General features: G+C 36.1%; 1 protein-coding gene across 6 annotated transcripts in view; it reads left to right on the forward strand.

Annotated features, from left to right (window-relative positions):
- Positions 1-7,825: 7,825 nt before the first annotated feature.
- The window catches only part of GRIA4 (glutamate ionotropic receptor AMPA type subunit 4), a 384,842-nt gene continuing 373,194 nt past the window's right edge, over positions 7,826-19,473 (forward strand). For 4 of the 6 annotated variants that reach the window (XM_033205053.1, XM_033205052.1, XM_033205056.1 and 1 more), the window contains exons 1-3: positions 7,826-8,434; positions 8,911-9,088; positions 10,275-10,433. In XM_033205053.1, coding sequence (XP_033060944.1) covers positions 9,001-9,088; positions 10,275-10,433 — 247 coding nt within the window. In that variant the 5' untranslated portion in view covers positions 7,826-8,434; positions 8,911-9,000. The remainder of the gene's footprint in view (positions 8,435-8,910; positions 9,089-10,274; positions 10,434-19,473) is intronic. The other 2 variants (XM_033205055.1, XM_033205057.1) reach the window with 2 other exon arrangements.

Raw genomic sequence — 19,473 nt, forward strand, 5'->3', positions numbered from 1 at the left:
GAAAACAAAAATTACCCAGAATTCTACAATCCCTTGAAAATCACAAATAATGCTTTCTGTAATATGCATGTGGCTTTATATGCAGAATTATATCATAATTTATGTAATTTTATAATATACTTTCTTACTATATTTTTTCTTTCTTCCAGAATGAAAGTATTGAACGAATATTCAGATTTCAATGGTATATTTAGAGAAGTAGTTATTCAGCACTTTTATAAATGCCTTATCTATAATCTCTACATTAGACTATGAGGTGTTCTACGAAAACACACATTGCATGAGAGTTTCTGAAAGGTCAGGGAAGCAGAGAGGTTTGTGAGCAAAACCATCTTGAAAGTGAGGTCATTATGGCTCCGTGTTATTTTTGTTAAAAATGCTATGCAAAATATATTCAGTCACAGCCAAGGATATTTTCAAGAGAAGGTAGTAGGATAAGGTGTGACTAAATATATACAACTCAATCTCCTTAGGTGTTAGAAAAGAAATGGGGAAAAAGAATCATAAAAAGTAGTAGGATAAGGTGTGACTAAATATATACAACTCAATCTCCTTAGGTGCTAGAAAAGAAATGGGGGAGAAGAATCAGAAAACAGGAGAGAGAATGTTCGGTACAGAACTTAAACTCAACAAACTGAGATGAATAGGATGAATAATAGGAACTTGGAGATGAAGGGGTGACTCCAGTATAAATCACTTTGAGTTGTTTTAAGAACCAAGATGGTTATATAACTAGAGTGTCTACCTTTATTTTCTTTATTTAATATTTTACCCTTCCCAACAAAGTAAATATTTCCATATGAAATAAATAAATTTCCTTCCTTCCTTCCGCCCTTCCTCCCTTCCTCCCTTCCTTCCTTCCTTCCTTCTTTCCTTTTTCGAGATAGAGTCTCGCTTTGTTGCCCAGGCTGGAGTGCTGTGGCGTGATCTCTACTCATTGCAACCTCTTCCTCCCAGGTTCAAGTGATTCTCCTACCTCAGCCTCCTGAGTAGCTGGGATTACAGGCACCCACCACCACGCCAAGTATTTTTTGTATTTTTAGCAGTGACGGGGTGTTCCCCTTTTGGCCAGGCTGTTCTTGAACTCCTGACCTCAAGTGATATGGCTGCCTTGACCTCTCAAAGCACTGGGATTACAGGTGTGAGCCACTGCACCTGGCCTAAAGAAATACATATTATTTATCTAACTTTTTTACCATGGCATTGTGTTAATTGTCTCAGTAATTACTGATATTTCTACAGAACTGTAAAAGTACATATATTTTCCTTCCTAAATGTTGTATAAGCTTCAGCTTAAATTAGAGCCAAAGCAAAGATAACTGGTACAAACCAAACTCTTGGCTTTTCTCATACATATATATGAGAAATGTATAGTCCAAAAAGTACAGGCTCTACGCCAAAAAGATGTTGTTTTGAATTCTGCTGCACCATTACTAACTGAGTGACACTGGGCTGGTTACTTCATCCCTCAGAGCTTTAATTTTCTCATCTCTAAACAAGGCGAATGCTATCTCAATTGAAGGACTGTTTTAGGAACTAAAAATTACATTATTATATTATAGTAGTTGCTTAATAAAAGACAATTATAATCACTACTATTATATTGTACAAAGTAAAATTACATTTTAAAATACTGAACATATATTTTGTGAATGTGTCCAGTGCAGATGTTTAAATTGGAAAAAACATAATTTAACATTCACTTTACAAAATCTGAGATATCATTTAAACGAATTTGATTATCCAAATAATTTTATTAATTTTCCGTCAACTGCCTGAATATGAATCAAGTTAACAAAATGACCTGTGACTCAATAGGATAAATACTGTTAACAAGTAAGAGGGAAAATGTATAGCTCGAAGCTTCATTTTGTGTCATTTCTCAATTTAGGTAGCAAAATATATATTAATGTCTGCTCTATGCCAGGCTTTTCAGAATCTGGCTTTTTTTTTTTTTTTTGAGATGGAGTCTAGCTCTGTCGCCCAGGCTGGAGTGCAGTGGCACGATCTCGGCTCACTGCAAGCTTCGCCTCCCGGGCTCACGCCATTCTCCTGCCTCAGCCTTCCGAGTAGCTGGGGCTACAGGCGCCCGCCACCACGCCCGGCTAATTTTTGTATTTTTAGTAGAGACAGGGTTTCACCGCCTTACCCAGGATGGTCTCGATCTCCTAACCTCGTGATCCGCCCGCCTCGGCCTCCCAACGTGCTGGGATTACAGGCGTGAGCCACCGCGCCGGGCCCCAGAATCTGGCTTTAATCAAACTCCTGAGCCTAACTGGCTACTAATCCCCATCATGATTTCTACCTTTGGCTACTCATTGTTCAACTAAAACACAATCACCTCTTCCCTTTGGAATGCGCCTCTGTTTCTTAGCTCATGAAAATCTTTCAGCCTTTTGTAACCCAGTACAAATATTTTCTTTCCCTGATGCTTTACTCGACTATTCCTCTCCTAGAATAGGCATTGAGATGCAGAACCAGCAGTGGGATAGAAGTAGATTCTTGCTTAATATAATATGATGTTTGCCTAGAAAGAGATCACATCCGGTTTCTACCACCAAAGTAGGGTTTACAACATAATTCTTTGTACTCACTTCCATGTGTGTGTTTTTGCATATATGTCTATGTTTGGGATCCTTTATGTGTTGGGAACAAATACCACGATGAATAAAACACTTTCCATTCCCTCATGATACTGTGATCCATAGAAAATGTTCTAGAAATATATGGTGAATGGATGAGTGAAAGAGGGAAAGACTGCCAAGTTCTACTCAGTGACCTCTTTCAATTACAGTGACTTGAGAGAAGAATGAGGAACATAAAACAAGAAAAGTAATCTTTCTGGTGTAATGAGGATTCTGTAGTCCTGGACGAGAGATAATTTATCAGCATTAAAGTCACGCACAATGTCAATCAGTTTCATGGAGAGACCATGTGAGGTAGACAGATGACAAAAGATTAATCAAGCAACTGCTATAGGGCAAGATTAGTGTGCTGATTTCATGCAAGGTTGACAGATAGATAAAAAGGTAAAGCAATATATTCTTTGAGGCATGAGGGTGTTGTTCCTATTGCTGCAAAGTGACAGCAGCAAAATATATGAAAATTGGAAAGTATCAGCTTAATTGGAGAAAAATATATAGGCATTGAAAGAACTAGGTTTTGCAAAGAAATCATTAAGCTAATAAATACACAAATAAATGTATTAAATTGTTGGTAGTCATTTGAATAATGTGCTCACTTCTTTTAGGACAGAATATCACAAACAATGCCACGTATTTATACTAATATTTGTAAAAGTCGATGTTTCCTAGGAATACACATAACTAAAAATAATAGACATGGGTTTTCAGTAATCATCAGTAGCTGAAAACAAAAATATAGTACCAAAATTTCAATTGTTTTTGGATAACTTAAGTTTAGGTTTAATATCATAGATAAACATATTTAACTCGATTGTGGGAGCTAGGTTTCTTAATGTTGGAGAAGTAAGGTATGGATCAGCAAGAAGGGAGATTAGAATTAATGCTATAGTACTGAATTTGAATTGCAAACATCAGTAGCAACTCAATTTTAACTTAATACATAGATAGATGGATAGAGAAACAATTATAGGTATGTACACCAACATGGGTTATATATGTATATACATACTCTCCTATGTGAGAATCTGGAAGCAATGATAACTCAGTAATACCAAGCCCATTGCCAGATCTTGGTTTTTAATACCATTCTGCAATGAAAAGAATAAGGACTCCTTATTGAAAAGACTTATACTAAGGCTAGGGCAAGGAATACAAAAGATAATGTATAGAGAGCTTCCTGTAGTGACAATAAGCATGGAAATGTTCAGAAAACAAAAGGATGGACTCATATCAATAGCTCCCAATGTCCAATGCTGGACCAACTTGAGCAGCACAATAAATAACAAATAGCATAGTATCAGACTATAAAACCCAAAGTATAAAATAAACCTAAATTCCCATCGATGATAGACTGGATAAAGAAAATGTGATACATATACACCATGGAATACTATGCAGCCATAAAAAAAGAACAAGATCATGTCCGTAGCAGGAACATGGATGGGGTTGGAGACCATGATCCTTAGCAATCTCACACAGGAACGGCAAACCAAGTGATGAGAACCCATAGACACACAGAGAGGAACAACACACACTGGGGCCATTTGGAGGGTGGAGGGTGTGAGAAGGGAGAGTATCAGGAAAAACAACTAATGAGTAGTAGGCTTAATACCTGGGTGATAAAATGATCTGTACAACAAACCCCCGTGGCTCAAGTTTACCTACGTAATAGACCTGCACATGTATCCCTGTGCTTAAACGTTAAAAAATAATATAAATACATAAATATACATGTGTCCACACTGACTTAAATTAATGAGTAAGTTTTTTAAAAATGGGAGAGAAGAGACAACGCTTCAATACAAAAATTTCAAGTAATTTATGTAGATACTCTCCCCTAATGGAGAGTAGGACGTACTTAGTTATTTACTTCCAAGGAATACAGTATGGAATGAAAGCAAACAGTTAATTTAGAGTGGATAAAATGTGCAAAAACACTTTAACCAACTGATGAAGGTTAATGTCACCAATGATGCCAGGGGAAATCATGGATTCCATTGTATGATGTGTTGAGAAGAGCATTTCACCTGTATGGTACTCTTTCTGAAAATCCATAACCGCAGTCTGATCCTGAGAAAAGTATCAAGCAAATCCCAATTGAGAGACATTCTACAAACACTAGTACTCATCAAGCTGTTGATGTCATATGAAAAACAAAGATGAAACTGTCACAGATTAGAACAAGGAGCTATGACAACTAAATATAATGAGTTGTCCTGAGCTGGATCCAAGCACAGAAAAACACTCTAATGGAAAAACTGCTAAAACTCTAAATAAAGTCTGGTGTTTAATTAATAGTGACATACCTGTGTCAGTGTCTTATTTTTGACAAAGGTACCAGAGTAACGTAAGATGATAACATTATTGAAAACTGAAATTGGGTGAAGGGTACAGGGGAACTCTCCCTAATTAGAAACACTTATGTAAATAAAAGTTATTCCAAATGAAAGGTTTATTTTTTAAAAACATGGTTTGGTTTCCTAGCATCAGATTTCTGATCTAAAGTGCAAATCTGGTCATTTTGCCCCCTTGCTTATAACCATTCATTGTTTCTCTGTCTCTATGAGATGAAGACAATACTTCTGAGTGAGATGGTACAGAGCCATCTCTTGCTTTGCTTTCCAGCCGCTCTTCCACTGCTTCCCTTCATATAACCTGAAGTCTAGTTTTACCAAGCTTTTCGCAATGTTCAGAAAGACATAATTGTTCTCCACCTGATAATCCCTACAAACACAGAGCAATTCAGTTCATTTTTTTTTAATCTCTGTGAATTTTCCCTGAATTCCGTCAAAGTCAGAGTTAGACACTCTATTTTGCTCACATGGCACTCTGCACCTCCCTCTATAGAAGCCTTTATCACATTTTGGGGGGCAACTCATTATTGACAAGAGTTGCCAGTTATGTGCCAGAACTGTGTTGAAAGTTTACATCTATCCTGTCAGAAAAGAAATGTTAAGTAACGTATCCAAGACAATACAGCTAAGAAATTGAGGGCCTGTAATCTGAAAACAGTAACTAATTATTATTCTGAAAGCCTGAGGTCTTTCCGGTAGAACACATTACCATTCTGAATGCTATGGATTCTTGCAGTTTCCTTTTCAGCTCCCAGACCCCTCATCACACCTTAAATTCATTAACTCCGTAGGTTTTAATAAAGATAGCCCAGTCTCTGAAATCAGACAACCTGAGTACCATCCTTAGTTATGGTTTCATCACTTACCAAGAATATAATCTTGAGAAAGAATCTAAATCTTTAGTTGGGTTTCCTAACAAATGCAAGGATACCTAAAGTTTTTTATAGATCAGGTGATATAGGTATGGCTTTAGCACAATACCTTGCACATTAGTGAGCATTCATAAACATTAGGCGTCTTCTAAGAATATCAGAGATTTTGTTTTGTTCAACTTTATATCTCAGACACTTGGAGAATAAATACACATCATAGGTGCTTAATATACAACTATTTGACATATATGTACATCTGTGTACATGTACATAGGTATATAATACATGTATATCTGATATATTTGTATGTATCATACTGATAAAATATATTTGATACATATATTAATAAATATACATGTATACAATTCAGATAAAGAGAGTTTAGGTTTAGAAAGTGAAATAGAGGTTTTAACTACTTGGGAAAATAGAAATTAAAAACAACTGGGTTACTATTTTGGAAAAATATAGTTGTGTCATCTGTGGTTATATTAGTCCAGGTGTTATCATGACTGTTAAGTTCGAGGGGGAAAAAAGAACTTGTCCTGCATCTGTATCAATGATGCTATTACATCATATGAAAACTCAAATCTTTCAATTTTGAGAAGAATTAAAGTTAATAATTGCCTCTGGATCAGGAAGAGCTTCACTAGTTACCCAAGCAAGTGATGAGTTTGGTGGATTTTGAAATTTTAATTGAACTTGAATTTTATGTGTCATACTCTATTATCCTTTTACAAGAGAAAACAGAATGCTATTATTTACAGCCTTGTTTTTTAACGCAGACAAATTAAAAAAGGAAAAATGCTTCAAATCTCACTTGACTTGCAAGACTAAAACTTCACAAACTAAAATGACAAACGTATGATTTGTAAAATACAGTTACGAGTACTTTTTTTTTCATAACAATCTATGGTGAAATGTAATGGGAAATCAGACACTTTATTTTTAAGATGTGATTTTAAAAATAAAATGCAAAACTTAGGAAATAGAAAAGCACTCAAGTTTTAGCAGGGATTTTAAAATATCTTTTATAAACTACAAATTCAGGTAATCAGTGATATCAAATAAAAAATCTTGAAGGAGTTGAGATAATGCATACTTCAAAAAGCCGTTACCAGGCTTTCTGCAAGTCCCTTGCAAGAATTCAACTTTAAGCATTGTATTCTCAAACATTATATCAGGCAAATCTTGGCAATTGCTATATTCTTTTTAAAAATTTAATGGCAGACGTCACCCTAGGTTCCCTAACTTTTAAGGATAACCTCTCCTTCTAATGATTCTCTCACACAGTTTATTGGAACGGGAGATTATATTTAGTAACTAGATCAGGAAATCTCAAACCATGCAGAGGAAATCAGAAACTGTTCACTTACGGCTACCACAGTGACTGCTTCTGAGTGTGGCACAAGCTCAGTCCAAGGCAGCCAGATGAAAGGAGAATCTTAAAGGTGACTCTGGAGAAGAAGTGAGACTGTAACCCCAAAACTTTCTAGGATAATTCATTTTCACTTCTACCCAGTCAAAACAACTATTGACATCATCAATGAAGTGCTTAAGTCTACCTGGAGGTGGCGTGGGGCAGAGTGAGCATTCCAGAGTCCCAGACAAGAGGAGGTGTGCACGAAAAACACTATCTTCCTGTCAGACACCTGTGTCCACCGCCCCAAGCATTGCCCTTCTGGTCCTTTATCAGCCTTTGGCTGTGTCCCTCCTGCTGCTGCCATGGAGCACAGCACAGAAAGATAGGGTCCTCCGGAATGGGTGACTGGGTAGAAAGCAATTGGATCTTTAATCACTTTTCCTACTTTATACTTCACACAGTTCTTATTCCTATTTCTGCTTCATGCCTTTCAAACAGAATGTTAGAGGCCTCTTTCAATTTTCATTTCTCAGTCTTTCCCCCATCCCGTTCAGTACTCTAAACTTTGTCAGTTATTTAAAATAACCTTTTACCCCCGCCTCCCCTTCCCAGGATGTTTCAACTTCTCTGGCTCTCTTCCCCATCCTTTACCTCCTCCAATTCTTTTCTCCTGGTCCTGGCCTCTTAAATCCGCCCGGGGCTGCCCTTTGCTTGTCTTTTCTCCTCCCATCCCTCGCTTAACCCTTTCACCTCATCCATTCCCTTGTCAGGCTCTCCAGATTCCCGGGCTGTTTGCTGGTGAGAAATCTTTGCTGCAGGGAGGACCGGAGTCCCCCGCGCGCAGCCCAGTGGCAGAAGAGGGCTAAGCTGAGAGGAAAGCCAGGACTGTAGGAGAGGGAGGCAGCCTGTCCTCCTCGCGAACCTGCAAGGATGCGGCAGGGGCCCGGGGGCATGGGGAGGTATTAATCCCCCAGAGCCCCCGATTGGGGCTTGCAGACCTGGCCCGTGGGCCAATTTTTTTCCTAGCGCAGCCGGGAAGCAGAGGTGCCAGGAAGATCAAGAGAGGGACGCTGGGGGTGCCCATCCCCAGAGTCGGTCCCTCTGCGAACAGAGGAAGAAAAGAGGAGGGAGTCAGCGAGTGGTGAGAAGGGAAAACCTGTCTCCTGACTGGCTCCGGAGTGTCGGGGAGACTGGGGCGCTCCGGTGAGCACCCAGGGGGTGAAGCCAGCCGAGCGGTGGGCGAGGGGCGTGCGGAGGGAGTGCGCGCTCGGGGAGGGGACGCCAGGAGGGCAGCGTTGCTCCGGGCTGGTGCAGGCTTTGGGGGATGTCCGCTGGTACGAGCTGGGAACCGCGTGCGGCGGCCGCGGCGCCCGCGGCGCCAGTGTTTGTGTGTATGTGAGAAAGCAAGGGGCGAGCGCGAGTGCGAGTGAGGCAAAGATAGAGCGCATGTCTCATCCCTGCGAGCAGCCACTAGACGCTCCACCACCATCTTTTGCATGTGCAACATTTGCAGCCGGACAGAAAACCTCTCCCAAGGCTATGGAGACTGCGGGAAAAATCTGGCGGCTCGCGATGGATTGCTAAGGGGAAACAGTCATAATCTTAAACCACCGAAACCTCTTTCCTTTTTTTCTTTCTTCTTCTTCTTTTTTTTTTTTTTTGGTTGATTTTAATTTTAGCGCCATCGTCTTCAATGCTTCTCTGAACAGCCTTTAGGAAGAGTGCGAGAGAAAGAGAGAGAGCGCGCGCCAGGGAGAGGAGAAAAGAAGATGAGGATTATTTGCAGACAGATTGTCTTGTTATTTTCTGGATTTTGGGGACTCGCCATGGGAGCCTTTCCGAGCAGCGTGCAAATAGGTAAGGTGTGTTCCCATAGGGTGTGCATGTGGCTGGTTGTTTCAGATATCCGAAAGTGAGTTAAATGAGTTGCTGATAAGCAATTCAGGGAAACCTTCAGCAGTTCCCTTCCCCTCTGTTTCCCTCTTCTTCCTTCCTCTCCTTTACAAAAAGACTTCCTTTTTAGTGCGGGTTCCTTTGGAATACACCCAGGGCAGTCCACCCATCCGTTCTCAAGCCATAGCCCTATTTCCACCTTTGGCTATAGTCGCTTAAGTAGGATTGAAATAAGTTGGGGGAAAGCCTTCGGGGAATTTGGTTGTATTTTGTATGATATTTATTTTCATCTCTTTCTCTAAAGCGTAAAGTGATGTCGAGTTTGTTTAAAAAAGAAAAAAAAAATCCACTTCTTCCCATTCTGGGCGCCGCAGCTTGCTTGCTATTACAGAAAGACACTGTTTGGGGAAAAAGACATTTCCACCCGCACTCCCTGCCTTTTCTTGCTACCGGTTAGCAGATTCCAAAGTTAGCTCCCCTTCCAGGAAGCTTCTCCCCTTTTATTTTGTTTTCTTCTTGAAGCTTTTGCCCTTATTTCTCTGCCTCGACTCTATTTCCAGGGACACCCTCCATCCTTGGCTTTTCTTGCTATTCTCCTCTACTGTCTTTTAATGGGACGCAGCTATTGAATTTCTTCCAGCTAAGCCCAGCCTCAACACTGCATCATTTCTCGTGGATTGTGCACAAAACGGAGTTAATTAGGCTGAGTCCATGAGCTGCAGGAAAATAAAGTTCACTTCTTCTTTCTGATTTCCCTCTTCCCTGTGTGGCACTATATCCCTTCATTTCCGTATTTTAATGTAAATCTCTTTTCTGCTCATCTGCATGCATCTTAGAGATGCCTTGAGGTGGCTGATGTAGCAGTGTGCTGGGAATCAGGGGGAGGGCAAGGGAGAGAAAGGAACATACACTAAATAGTCTCAGAGGTCATTGTGATCATGACACCTTGGGACAAGAAAAGGCTGAGCTGCTCTAAAGACTAACTACTAAGCATGCACCTTAGGGACAAAGGGCAGTCTCCCTAGATGTGGCAAGTATAGCTCTTTAATTGTATGTGCTTGTGAATGGCAGTAGATTTGATTGTGCTTGGGGTGGGTACAATGTTTACAAGAGGAAACATTGAATGTGCTTTTCCTGCTGTTTTTAATAGGTGGTCTCTTCATCCGAAACACAGATCAGGAATACACTGCTTTTCGATTAGCAATTTTTCTTCATAACACCAGCCCCAATGCGTCAGAAGCTCCTTTTAATTTGGTACCTCATGTGGACAACATTGAGACAGCCAACAGTTTTGCTGTAACAAATGCCTGTAAGTAAAACATAAGTTATGAAAAATGAGAAGAGAATTAAAACCAAGCAATAGAGTCCTCTTCCTCTTTGTTATTATTTAATTTTTTTTAGAAAGAATTTCAAGATTCCCACAGTTGCCTGGTTTCAGGACAAATCAGAGTTAAAAACAAGACTTCATCTCCGGGATATTTAGCTGGTTTCTTTTCTTTTCTTTAATTTATTTATTTTCTTTAATTTAATTTCTTTAATTTATTTTTCTTTTCTTTCTTCTCTTCCCTCTCTTTGCTTCTTCCTGACTCTCTTTTATTCATTACCTGTCTGGATCATCCAAGTTAAATTCTCCTTTAACATTTTAGTGTTATTCCTATCATCTGAATGTCAATTTAGTGAAAACTGTGCTCAAGCTAGTTTTTTATTCTGTTGCTTTGGTTTTTCTTATTTGCTTTTCACTTGAGTAAGCATAGGTCTTGCATTTAAAGAAGACACATGCTCTTTTACACTGATGAAGGCCATGGAAAGCTTGCTAATAGTGAGAAAAAGAGGGGAGTGGTGATGTGGAGGATATATATTTGAGTCGGTTGGTTGACGCTGCAGATGATCTGGTGATGTCACTTGAGGCTGCCCTGCCCTTATATTCTGGGTTGTAAATGTCTCTTACTATCACGTAATGCATATATCCTGTGGATATAACTCCATGAATCCTTACTTTGATGCCAAATCACATTAGGCTCCCATCCACCTGAATTCACCAACCAACCCAGCTTTATCTATTATCCCACACAATGAAACTAAACGGGTGAGCTCACCTAATGCCATTAAGAAAGCAGTTGTACAATTCCTTCTACTCGCACCAGGATAATGTATAATTTAATGTAAAAAAAAAAAAAATCAACTCTGCATATTAGTTTAAAACACATTGAAACATGATCAGTCAATAGCAGTTGTATTGCCTTTTCCTTCTGGAAGGAAGTGCATGTTTCAAATACTTCCTTACATTTCTATGCTAATTTACCAATGTTCTAAATTAATACATTCAGGTAATGACTATAGATTTTTTAAGAAGTAGGAATAGTTTCTACATAAAATTTTGCATGTTTTCACAGTTAATAAAATGTTCAAGCTGAATTGTAAAGCCTTTTTATCATATCAAGTTGGGTACATTTTTATTTAAAATTCTTTCAGTACAAGAAAGTGTACTGAACAAAGAAACTAGTGAAATTGAAAACAATGTTTTTAAATTTGTCTGGAGGACATCTGTTTCATCAACTTAAATTATTTAATTTGTGTGTGTCGGCTGTTAATTCATCTAGCAGATAATATAATTAATTTTTCTTAATTTTTTAGAACTTAGTTTCATGAGGAGCTTGAAGCATGTGTCACTTTTGCAAAGTGTAGAATTACACTGTTTTTCAGGAAGGCTATAGATTCTATGAGTTGCTACTTAATTTTTAAAAATCTCTTGACATATTTGGTGATAAAATCAATATTGCATTAAAGCAAAAGGGAGTCATTTTGAATCTGAAGTACACATAAATTAGAACAAGGTTTGTGGGTAGTCCTTTTGGTAAAATTCCTCAGTTATTAGTTTTATGTTCTGAGTTTTAAAAGGGATGTCAGCATTCTAGGTAGTTCTAAGGAAAGCATTCTTGTTAATATGTAAATATTATTTGTTTATTTAAGTATTTATTTCATGTCTCTCCTAAGATTCTGTCAGTACAAATCGTACTACCTTTAAAAATAATCTATGATCCAAATACATGTGAAAGTACTTTATCAATAGTAATTATTTTAAAATATTAATTATTATTATTGAATTTTGAAAGATTTCCTTACAAGTGGCAGATATATCTGTTTTATTTTGATTCATTTTTACAAATTAAGATCTTAAATATTCTAAAGTTTGTATTGTGACTTCCAATGTAAACTATATGAGGCTAATCCTCTTTTCCTCCTTTTTGTTTGTTAACCTGATTTGGGATAATTGTAACTAGTATTATTTTATTTATGTAATGAAAATATATGTGAAATCAAGTATTACTGGTAAAGGACTTGTAAACATGATAAATATTAGCAAGTTGCATACAGAATTAAAAAGTAGAAAAAATATGAAACGTAGAGTATGCTCTTCTTTAAGGATTGAGAAAATTGACACGAGTAAACTTTAAGTCTGTTTATTTAGAATCCAAGTATAATGCAGTATTAGTGATCTAATATTTGTTATAATCACATACAATTGATTTTGCGTACATTTAAAATTTTTTTGAGAAAACAAATTGTAAATAAGGAGAAAACATTTTCTAGCAGAGAAAAGGAAAGTTAATTTGACAAATGAGTATGCTGAACATCCTTAAGGCAAATCTAAGCAGAATTTGGGAAAAAAAATCAATAGTCAGAGTGTAGGTCAGGTGATTGGTGTTTGTTGAATGGACTGACCAAGACCATACAGACTCGTGATTTTCCAATCTAATTAAAGGTAAAATGTAAGCAGTAAACATAAGGCAACCTCATTTATCAAGCTCTATGCCTTTGAGTACAAAAGGGTAAAAATAGGTCTTCAAATTTAATATTCCAGAGAATTTACATGAAACTTATTCCTCACCATGAGATGGACTGGATTTTTAAATTTGTAATGTTAGATTAAATATAAAGACATAATATGTGGCTGGTTAAGTTTATTTTAGTCATGATATTTCTACAGTGGTTCCTTGTAAAACTGCAGGATCTGGTCTTTCTGTGAATAAGGGCCATTAAACAGTATATGTTTAATTATTTTGTGGAATGTATACTCAAAAAAAAGACAAAGAATAAAGCGTGTTGGTTATCTAGAGGACAGCTTATTTAATGCTGGTTCATCTGCCTCAAAACTAAATTAGTGCTCTAAGAATACTATGGTAAGATAAACTATTCTGTGTATAGAGTTCACATACTCATAAGTCTAAACCTGATTAATTTAAACTTATAATTTTGGGTATAAATTCCACATTCCTGAGGAGGGAAAAATTTTGGCTTACAGTTTATTCCAATTATTCTATTGTTGGAAAGTCACACTTTGATGAATATTAAACTAAAATTATGTGAAATACAGATAATACAAAATTATGACCTATTACAATAACAAAAAAAGTGAGTGTAATAGCCCTTGTAGTCAAATTTCAAGATGCAATTACAAGTATACATTTTTGTTGCGATGTATCCGAAATACGAAGTATGACACAATGGACATTTAAAACATAAATTTAATATAGGCAACCTTCTTTAATTAAAACGTCATACTGTTGCATCACAGGTAAATAACAAAATAGTTACCTTTGCAAACAAAAATGCTAGTTTAATTGGATATGTCCAACACAAAACAATTTGAGACAACTCAAAAGCTGGCTGTTTTCTCATATTTTTCAATAGTTAATGGATAGAAATATTTTGGTTTGGGGGATGATATATGTTCAGTTTGACCGGAAGTAATAACGAAAATACTAAATTAGTCCATCTCCAAATTTAGCAAAAGATAAATGTATTTTAGTCATTTTGATTATTAGTTTAATTCAGCTACATTAGAAATCCTGTAAAAGAATCAGTCCTTTAAAAAGGCAGTCCCTGTCCAATGTAATCCAGAAATATTCAGATTCTGAAATGAGTCATTTAAATCTCAGATGGCAATAGGAAGTACCAATAGAACGGATCAAGTACACATGTATTATCACCTTGATGAAATAATAATAGAATTTTATAGGCTATTTTCAACGTTTTAAATTTTGATAGAAAGGACTAATTGATTAACATTTTTCTTGTTTTAAAGAGTGATATTTTTTACCTTGTTCTCTTTTTCTAGCTAGAATCATTTTATTCAATTGTTTAATAGATAATGGATTGGAAAGGTAAAAATCACAAATAGAATCAATATTATGCCCTAGTAATGATGAAAAAGCTGTTCTTTTTTAAGTTAAATATGAATTCTGTGTGGACGATTTATTTGTGGACTCTTAAGTATCCAAAATGAGCAGTACTTTACAAAGTACTTGTAAAAGTATATGTAAAATAAAGTTGTTTAGTTAATTTAAATACATTGAAAATGTGACATTAAACTTAGTAGGCTCTGCAGGATTTTCCACTTATAAAGTAGGTACTTAATAAAAACTCACTGAATTTAAGTGTACTAAATAACATAATATTTTTTGTTTAATTCAACTATGTTTAAATATTTATGCACATTTTCTCTTCCAGGATCATGAAGTCCTAAAAGGGCATTCTAAGAGTTTACATTGGACTAATATAATAATCTTAAACATGCTAAAAATAAAATTCAGATGACTTGAACTGCAAAGTTGTTAGTAAAGAAATACCAGAATTAAATAGTATTTGACCTTTGCCTATATTTAGGAAAATGAGTGATGTTTTGAATTGGTAGCAAGCTTCTAAGTTGATTTTAAATAATTCTTTAGTTTTATATTTTTTCTCTCTTACCTTAATTTTTCATCCTGAGATTGACAAAGATATGAGTCATATTCTTATAGTTTTTGTCTTTCTTAAGTGATAGGATGATGCATAATTTGTATATATTTGATGTATTTTAGAGTTGTCATAGGATGAAACTTTCATAAAGCTGTCAAAAAATTCCTAATTTTTTTTCAATCTGGAAAGCGTTATTTCTCAAGGAGGAAATATTTTACTTCCTGATGTTGGGAAATATATATATATATATATAAAATCTATGTATAAGATTTTATATGGATAAAATCTTGTTAGAGTAATGTTATTATTGTTCTAGATTTTAAAATGAAGGATAAATAACAACACACCTTACACTTTATGACAACCCATAGATTTTTTAAAACTATAGATGTGCGTGTATATATATATTTACATATTTATATGTATATATATGATTTTATTTGACCTCAAGCTAATCTTACAGTGAGACAGTCTAAAAAGAAAGTAATTATGTTCTAGTTAAGACAGTTTTGGTACAAAGGAGTTACTTTACTTTCCAAAGACTCTCTGGTAGTAGACTACAAAGCCAGAGCTTGAACCAATTCTTATACCTACTATCCTAGTACTTTTGCCAGAAGGCCATAAGGGTGTAGAAAAGATAACATCTATATTGAGCCTGCCTGAATTAAGAAAAAAAAAGGAATTGCCATTTATCTTTTCTCTAATTTAACTGCAACATTTTGAAGAAAACAGGGCAAAACAGTTCTGGGCAACTTATTCATGAATCACATGACAGTGAATGACAGAGCAAAGGCTGAAGTCATATTATGTAATGAAACCATCCATTCATTCATTAGATGAGATAATGAATTATCCATTTACTCATTAAACATATTTATCAAGAGCAACTCTATTCAAGACATTATGCTAGCAGCTGTCTATAACTTATAAGAGTAGTTGCTGACCTTAAGGAGCTGACATCCAGTGGGAAAGACAGACAAGTCAGTGATTACAGTAAAGATTACAGTACAATATGGTAAAGTGCTATGACAGAGAAATATTGCTAGGAGAGGGATGGACAGGGAAATGGGAAGGATAATTACACCAAACTTGGCATGGCATCCTAAGGATGATATTGCATGATCTGGTGTTAAGATCTAGTTGAGTCATTTGAAGAAGAACAAGGAAGGAGAGCATGCCTCGTCAAAGGAGCGGTGAATGAGGAGACACCAAGTTGTGGGAGAGCCAAGCATCTTTGAGCCATTGAACATGGATTAGTCTGGCAGTAGTATTGAATGTGAGGAGGGGAGGTGTGCTAAGGGGTGGGACTGTAGATCTCAGAGGTTATGTAGCTGTGGTCAGGATACTCTTCTGAATACAAAGAGGGGCCCATAAATGATTGGAACACAATTAATGACATTTATAAAGAACAGGCTAGGTTGCAAGAGGGAGAATGAATTGGAAGAGGACAAAATGGGACAAAAAAGACCGGTTGACTGAGTCTTAAAAGTAATACTATTTAGAATAATGGCTGCTGAGATAAAAGTGGAAGCATGGAGGAAAGAGAAAAGCACATAGATCCAATGCAGAATTTTTGATGGAACTTCATGATTGGTTGGATGTCTGTGTGGGAGGGTGCAGGGGAAGTGTGATAAAAATAAAAGATGTTTTTCCAGTCTTCTGGCTTGGGCAAATGTTTAGATAGTGAGTAAAGAAGCAACGCACAGAAGGAGCAGATATGAGTGGGGAGGGTGACTTTACAATGGACTTACTGATTTTGAGGTGTTAAAAATACATCCAAAGGGGGATGTGCAGTAGAGGTTTGGACATGTGTGTCTGGAGCTTTTGGGTTCAGTCTGAGCTGAAGACAGATGATCAGTGAGCCTTGGAGACTTGGACGTGAATGAGATCACCCAAAGAGAGCAGAAGCAGTGCAAAGAGTGCTGAGAATCAAACCCTAGGAAGAACCAATGTTTAAGGGGAAGAGGGAGGAAACAGGTAAAACAAAGAAGGCTGAGGACAAGGGGTCACAGAATTCAGAGGAAAATGAGGCAAGAGTAATTTAATAGAAGCCAAAAGATAGGGAAACTATCAAGTAAACAGTGCTCAACCTTGTTGACAACTGCAGAGTTTAAAGAAAGAATTGCAAAGATAATTGTAATATCTTCAACATAGGTCTTTCCTTTTCTTTTCAGAATGTTCTTTTGTATTTGGCCAGGAAAAAGAAAAAGCAACCCCATAAAGATTCTAATAATACATAGGTTTTTGGATATATTGGCCTAGAATGTTCTTTCACTTAGAGATATGGAGAGAGAACCTCCTCTGGAGTTTTGAGCCAGATGAGTTTGAATTGGCAGCCTAATCGTGGGCAAGTTACTTAACACTTCTGAGTCTCGATTTCCTAGTCTGTTAACACAGATGTATCACATATATCACATATAAATTTTATGAATATTAAAAAATAATTTGGAAAATATTCCACATAGAGTTAGAAATCAGTTATATCTCTATTTCATTTTCTATGTCATATGGAAATTGTATGTCTGAGCCAATTTTAACATTTCAAGTTATTTATATTTTATATTTATGTTTTTTAAAGTCATTTTAAATAGATTTTTTGATATTTCATAGAAAATGTTTTGACTTCTCACTGAATTGTTAATTTTAAATCATGTACACAAGTCTAAAGCCATATTTGTCGAAATTATTTTTAAGTCTTAAGAGAGGGTAAATTTATCTAAGATCTTTGGGCCATTCAGAGAGAGGATTGTTTCATTGATAGATTAAAGGAGGTCAATGAATTCTCCTAATTTTATGCAAAATTGTGTGTACTTGTGCACAGTGTGTGTGTGTTTACAGAGACACAATCAAACTTTTGAACAGCTTCTCAATGAGTTCCAGTCACAAAAAAGGCCCAGTACTTCAGCCCTAAAGGAGCCACACATAAATTAGATGAACAAAAAGCTCTTCATTCCATCTTCATCATTTTGGAAGCAGAATAGATTTTAGCCTTGAAACTAACCAGGAATTTTTTTTTTAATGAAATCCATCTCCACTACCTTCTTCCTTAACATAGAAAATGATCAGTGTGTCTTAGCTGGAAAACCCCTTGGCTTGGTCCTCTGCCTCTCACATTGTCATCTTATAATTTTTATTCATTCTCTTACTACCCAAAGTGTTACATATTCTACATCAGCTCTTTCTATTTTTATCACCATTTACTTTTCCCTACCATCACCACTCCTGGAACACTGTGTTCTTGAAGGTCATCAGTGACTTACAAATTAGTAAATCCAATTGTTATTTCTTATGCCTCGTTGTCTCAGAATAGTTTGCAGGATTTGACATTGCTGACAACTCCTTGTTCTTTGAAACTCATTCCTCCTCTTGTAATAATAATAACTACTATAATGAGTACTGTGTACCAGATTTTGTGATCTCAGTTTTTACAAAACTCAAAAGTGGGCATTTTATTACTATCATTTTATAGATGAAGAACCTGAAGATTTGCATAGCTTAGAAAATTTGTCTAAGATGACAAAGTATCCAGGGCATCTGAATTTAAAGTCGGTTTTCTTAGCCAATACAGGATTTGCCTGCCATTCATACCACAGCATCTTGATCAGTACAGTATTGACAAAATGCCCAACATTCAGTGTGACTGTTGCCGGTTAACTCTTAATTCTGATATCAAGATGCTTTTCTTAAAGTTACCTCTGTCACAACTTTTACTTACCCCAACAAATATGGACATATTGATTTCTCTATGTGGTTTGTAACACAGCACAAAAATTTCAGAATCCTAAATGGTAACACCCCCATTACTTTATATTGCCAAATTCATGTCATAAACACAACCAACTGTAAAAACAACTAAATGACTCTTTTAACTGTTATGTAAACAGTGTTGGATGCTTCATTAGTTGGCCAGCCTACATATTTTTATAGCAAAATTATTTGATTTCGGGATAACTGCAGATATTCAAAACTATTTTTCAGAATGCTTCACTTAGATAGTTACTGAGCTATCAAGGATTTTGCTTCTATTTTTTTGGGGGGTCGTATTTTTGGATTTCAAATAAATATGGTGATGAGTGTCCTAAAGAACACCACACTACCTTCAAATTGCTCAGTTTTAGAGCATCATTAGGTGCCTCTGACTTAAGAAAACTGTTGATATTGTCAATAAAAAGTTTAATGCTATGTTAGAAATAAAAGATAACAAATATTTGAGATATATTCCTTCTTTCAATAAGCCACTCTATTTTTCCAGAAATAGCAAATATTATACTATAAGCTGTAATCACTATTTGCTTATTTTTGTTGCTGGTATGTTTATTCCAAAATGAGCAGACCTTAAATATATTATGCCCTGTGATTTCCCATTTTTTATATTTTTATCTTAAAACTCACACATACTTGTAAAAATTTCAAATACTTCAGAAATCTTAAAAAGTTAGGATATTCCTTAATCTCAGCACTTGGAGCTAATCAGACTAAACAGTTTGCTACAGATCTTTCCAGACTTTTTTTTTCTGTATAGACCTGGAGAAACAGACAGTACTCTAAACATAAGCTTCTAGCATATATCTAGAAATAAAAGTATTTAATAGATAATATTTTATAGCTAT

This window comes from Trachypithecus francoisi, unplaced genomic scaffold (assembly GCF_009764315.1).
Source record: "Trachypithecus francoisi isolate TF-2019V2 unplaced genomic scaffold, Tfra_2.0 Lachesis_group8, whole genome shotgun sequence".
NCBI lineage: Eukaryota > Metazoa > Chordata > Mammalia > Primates > Cercopithecidae > Trachypithecus > Trachypithecus francoisi.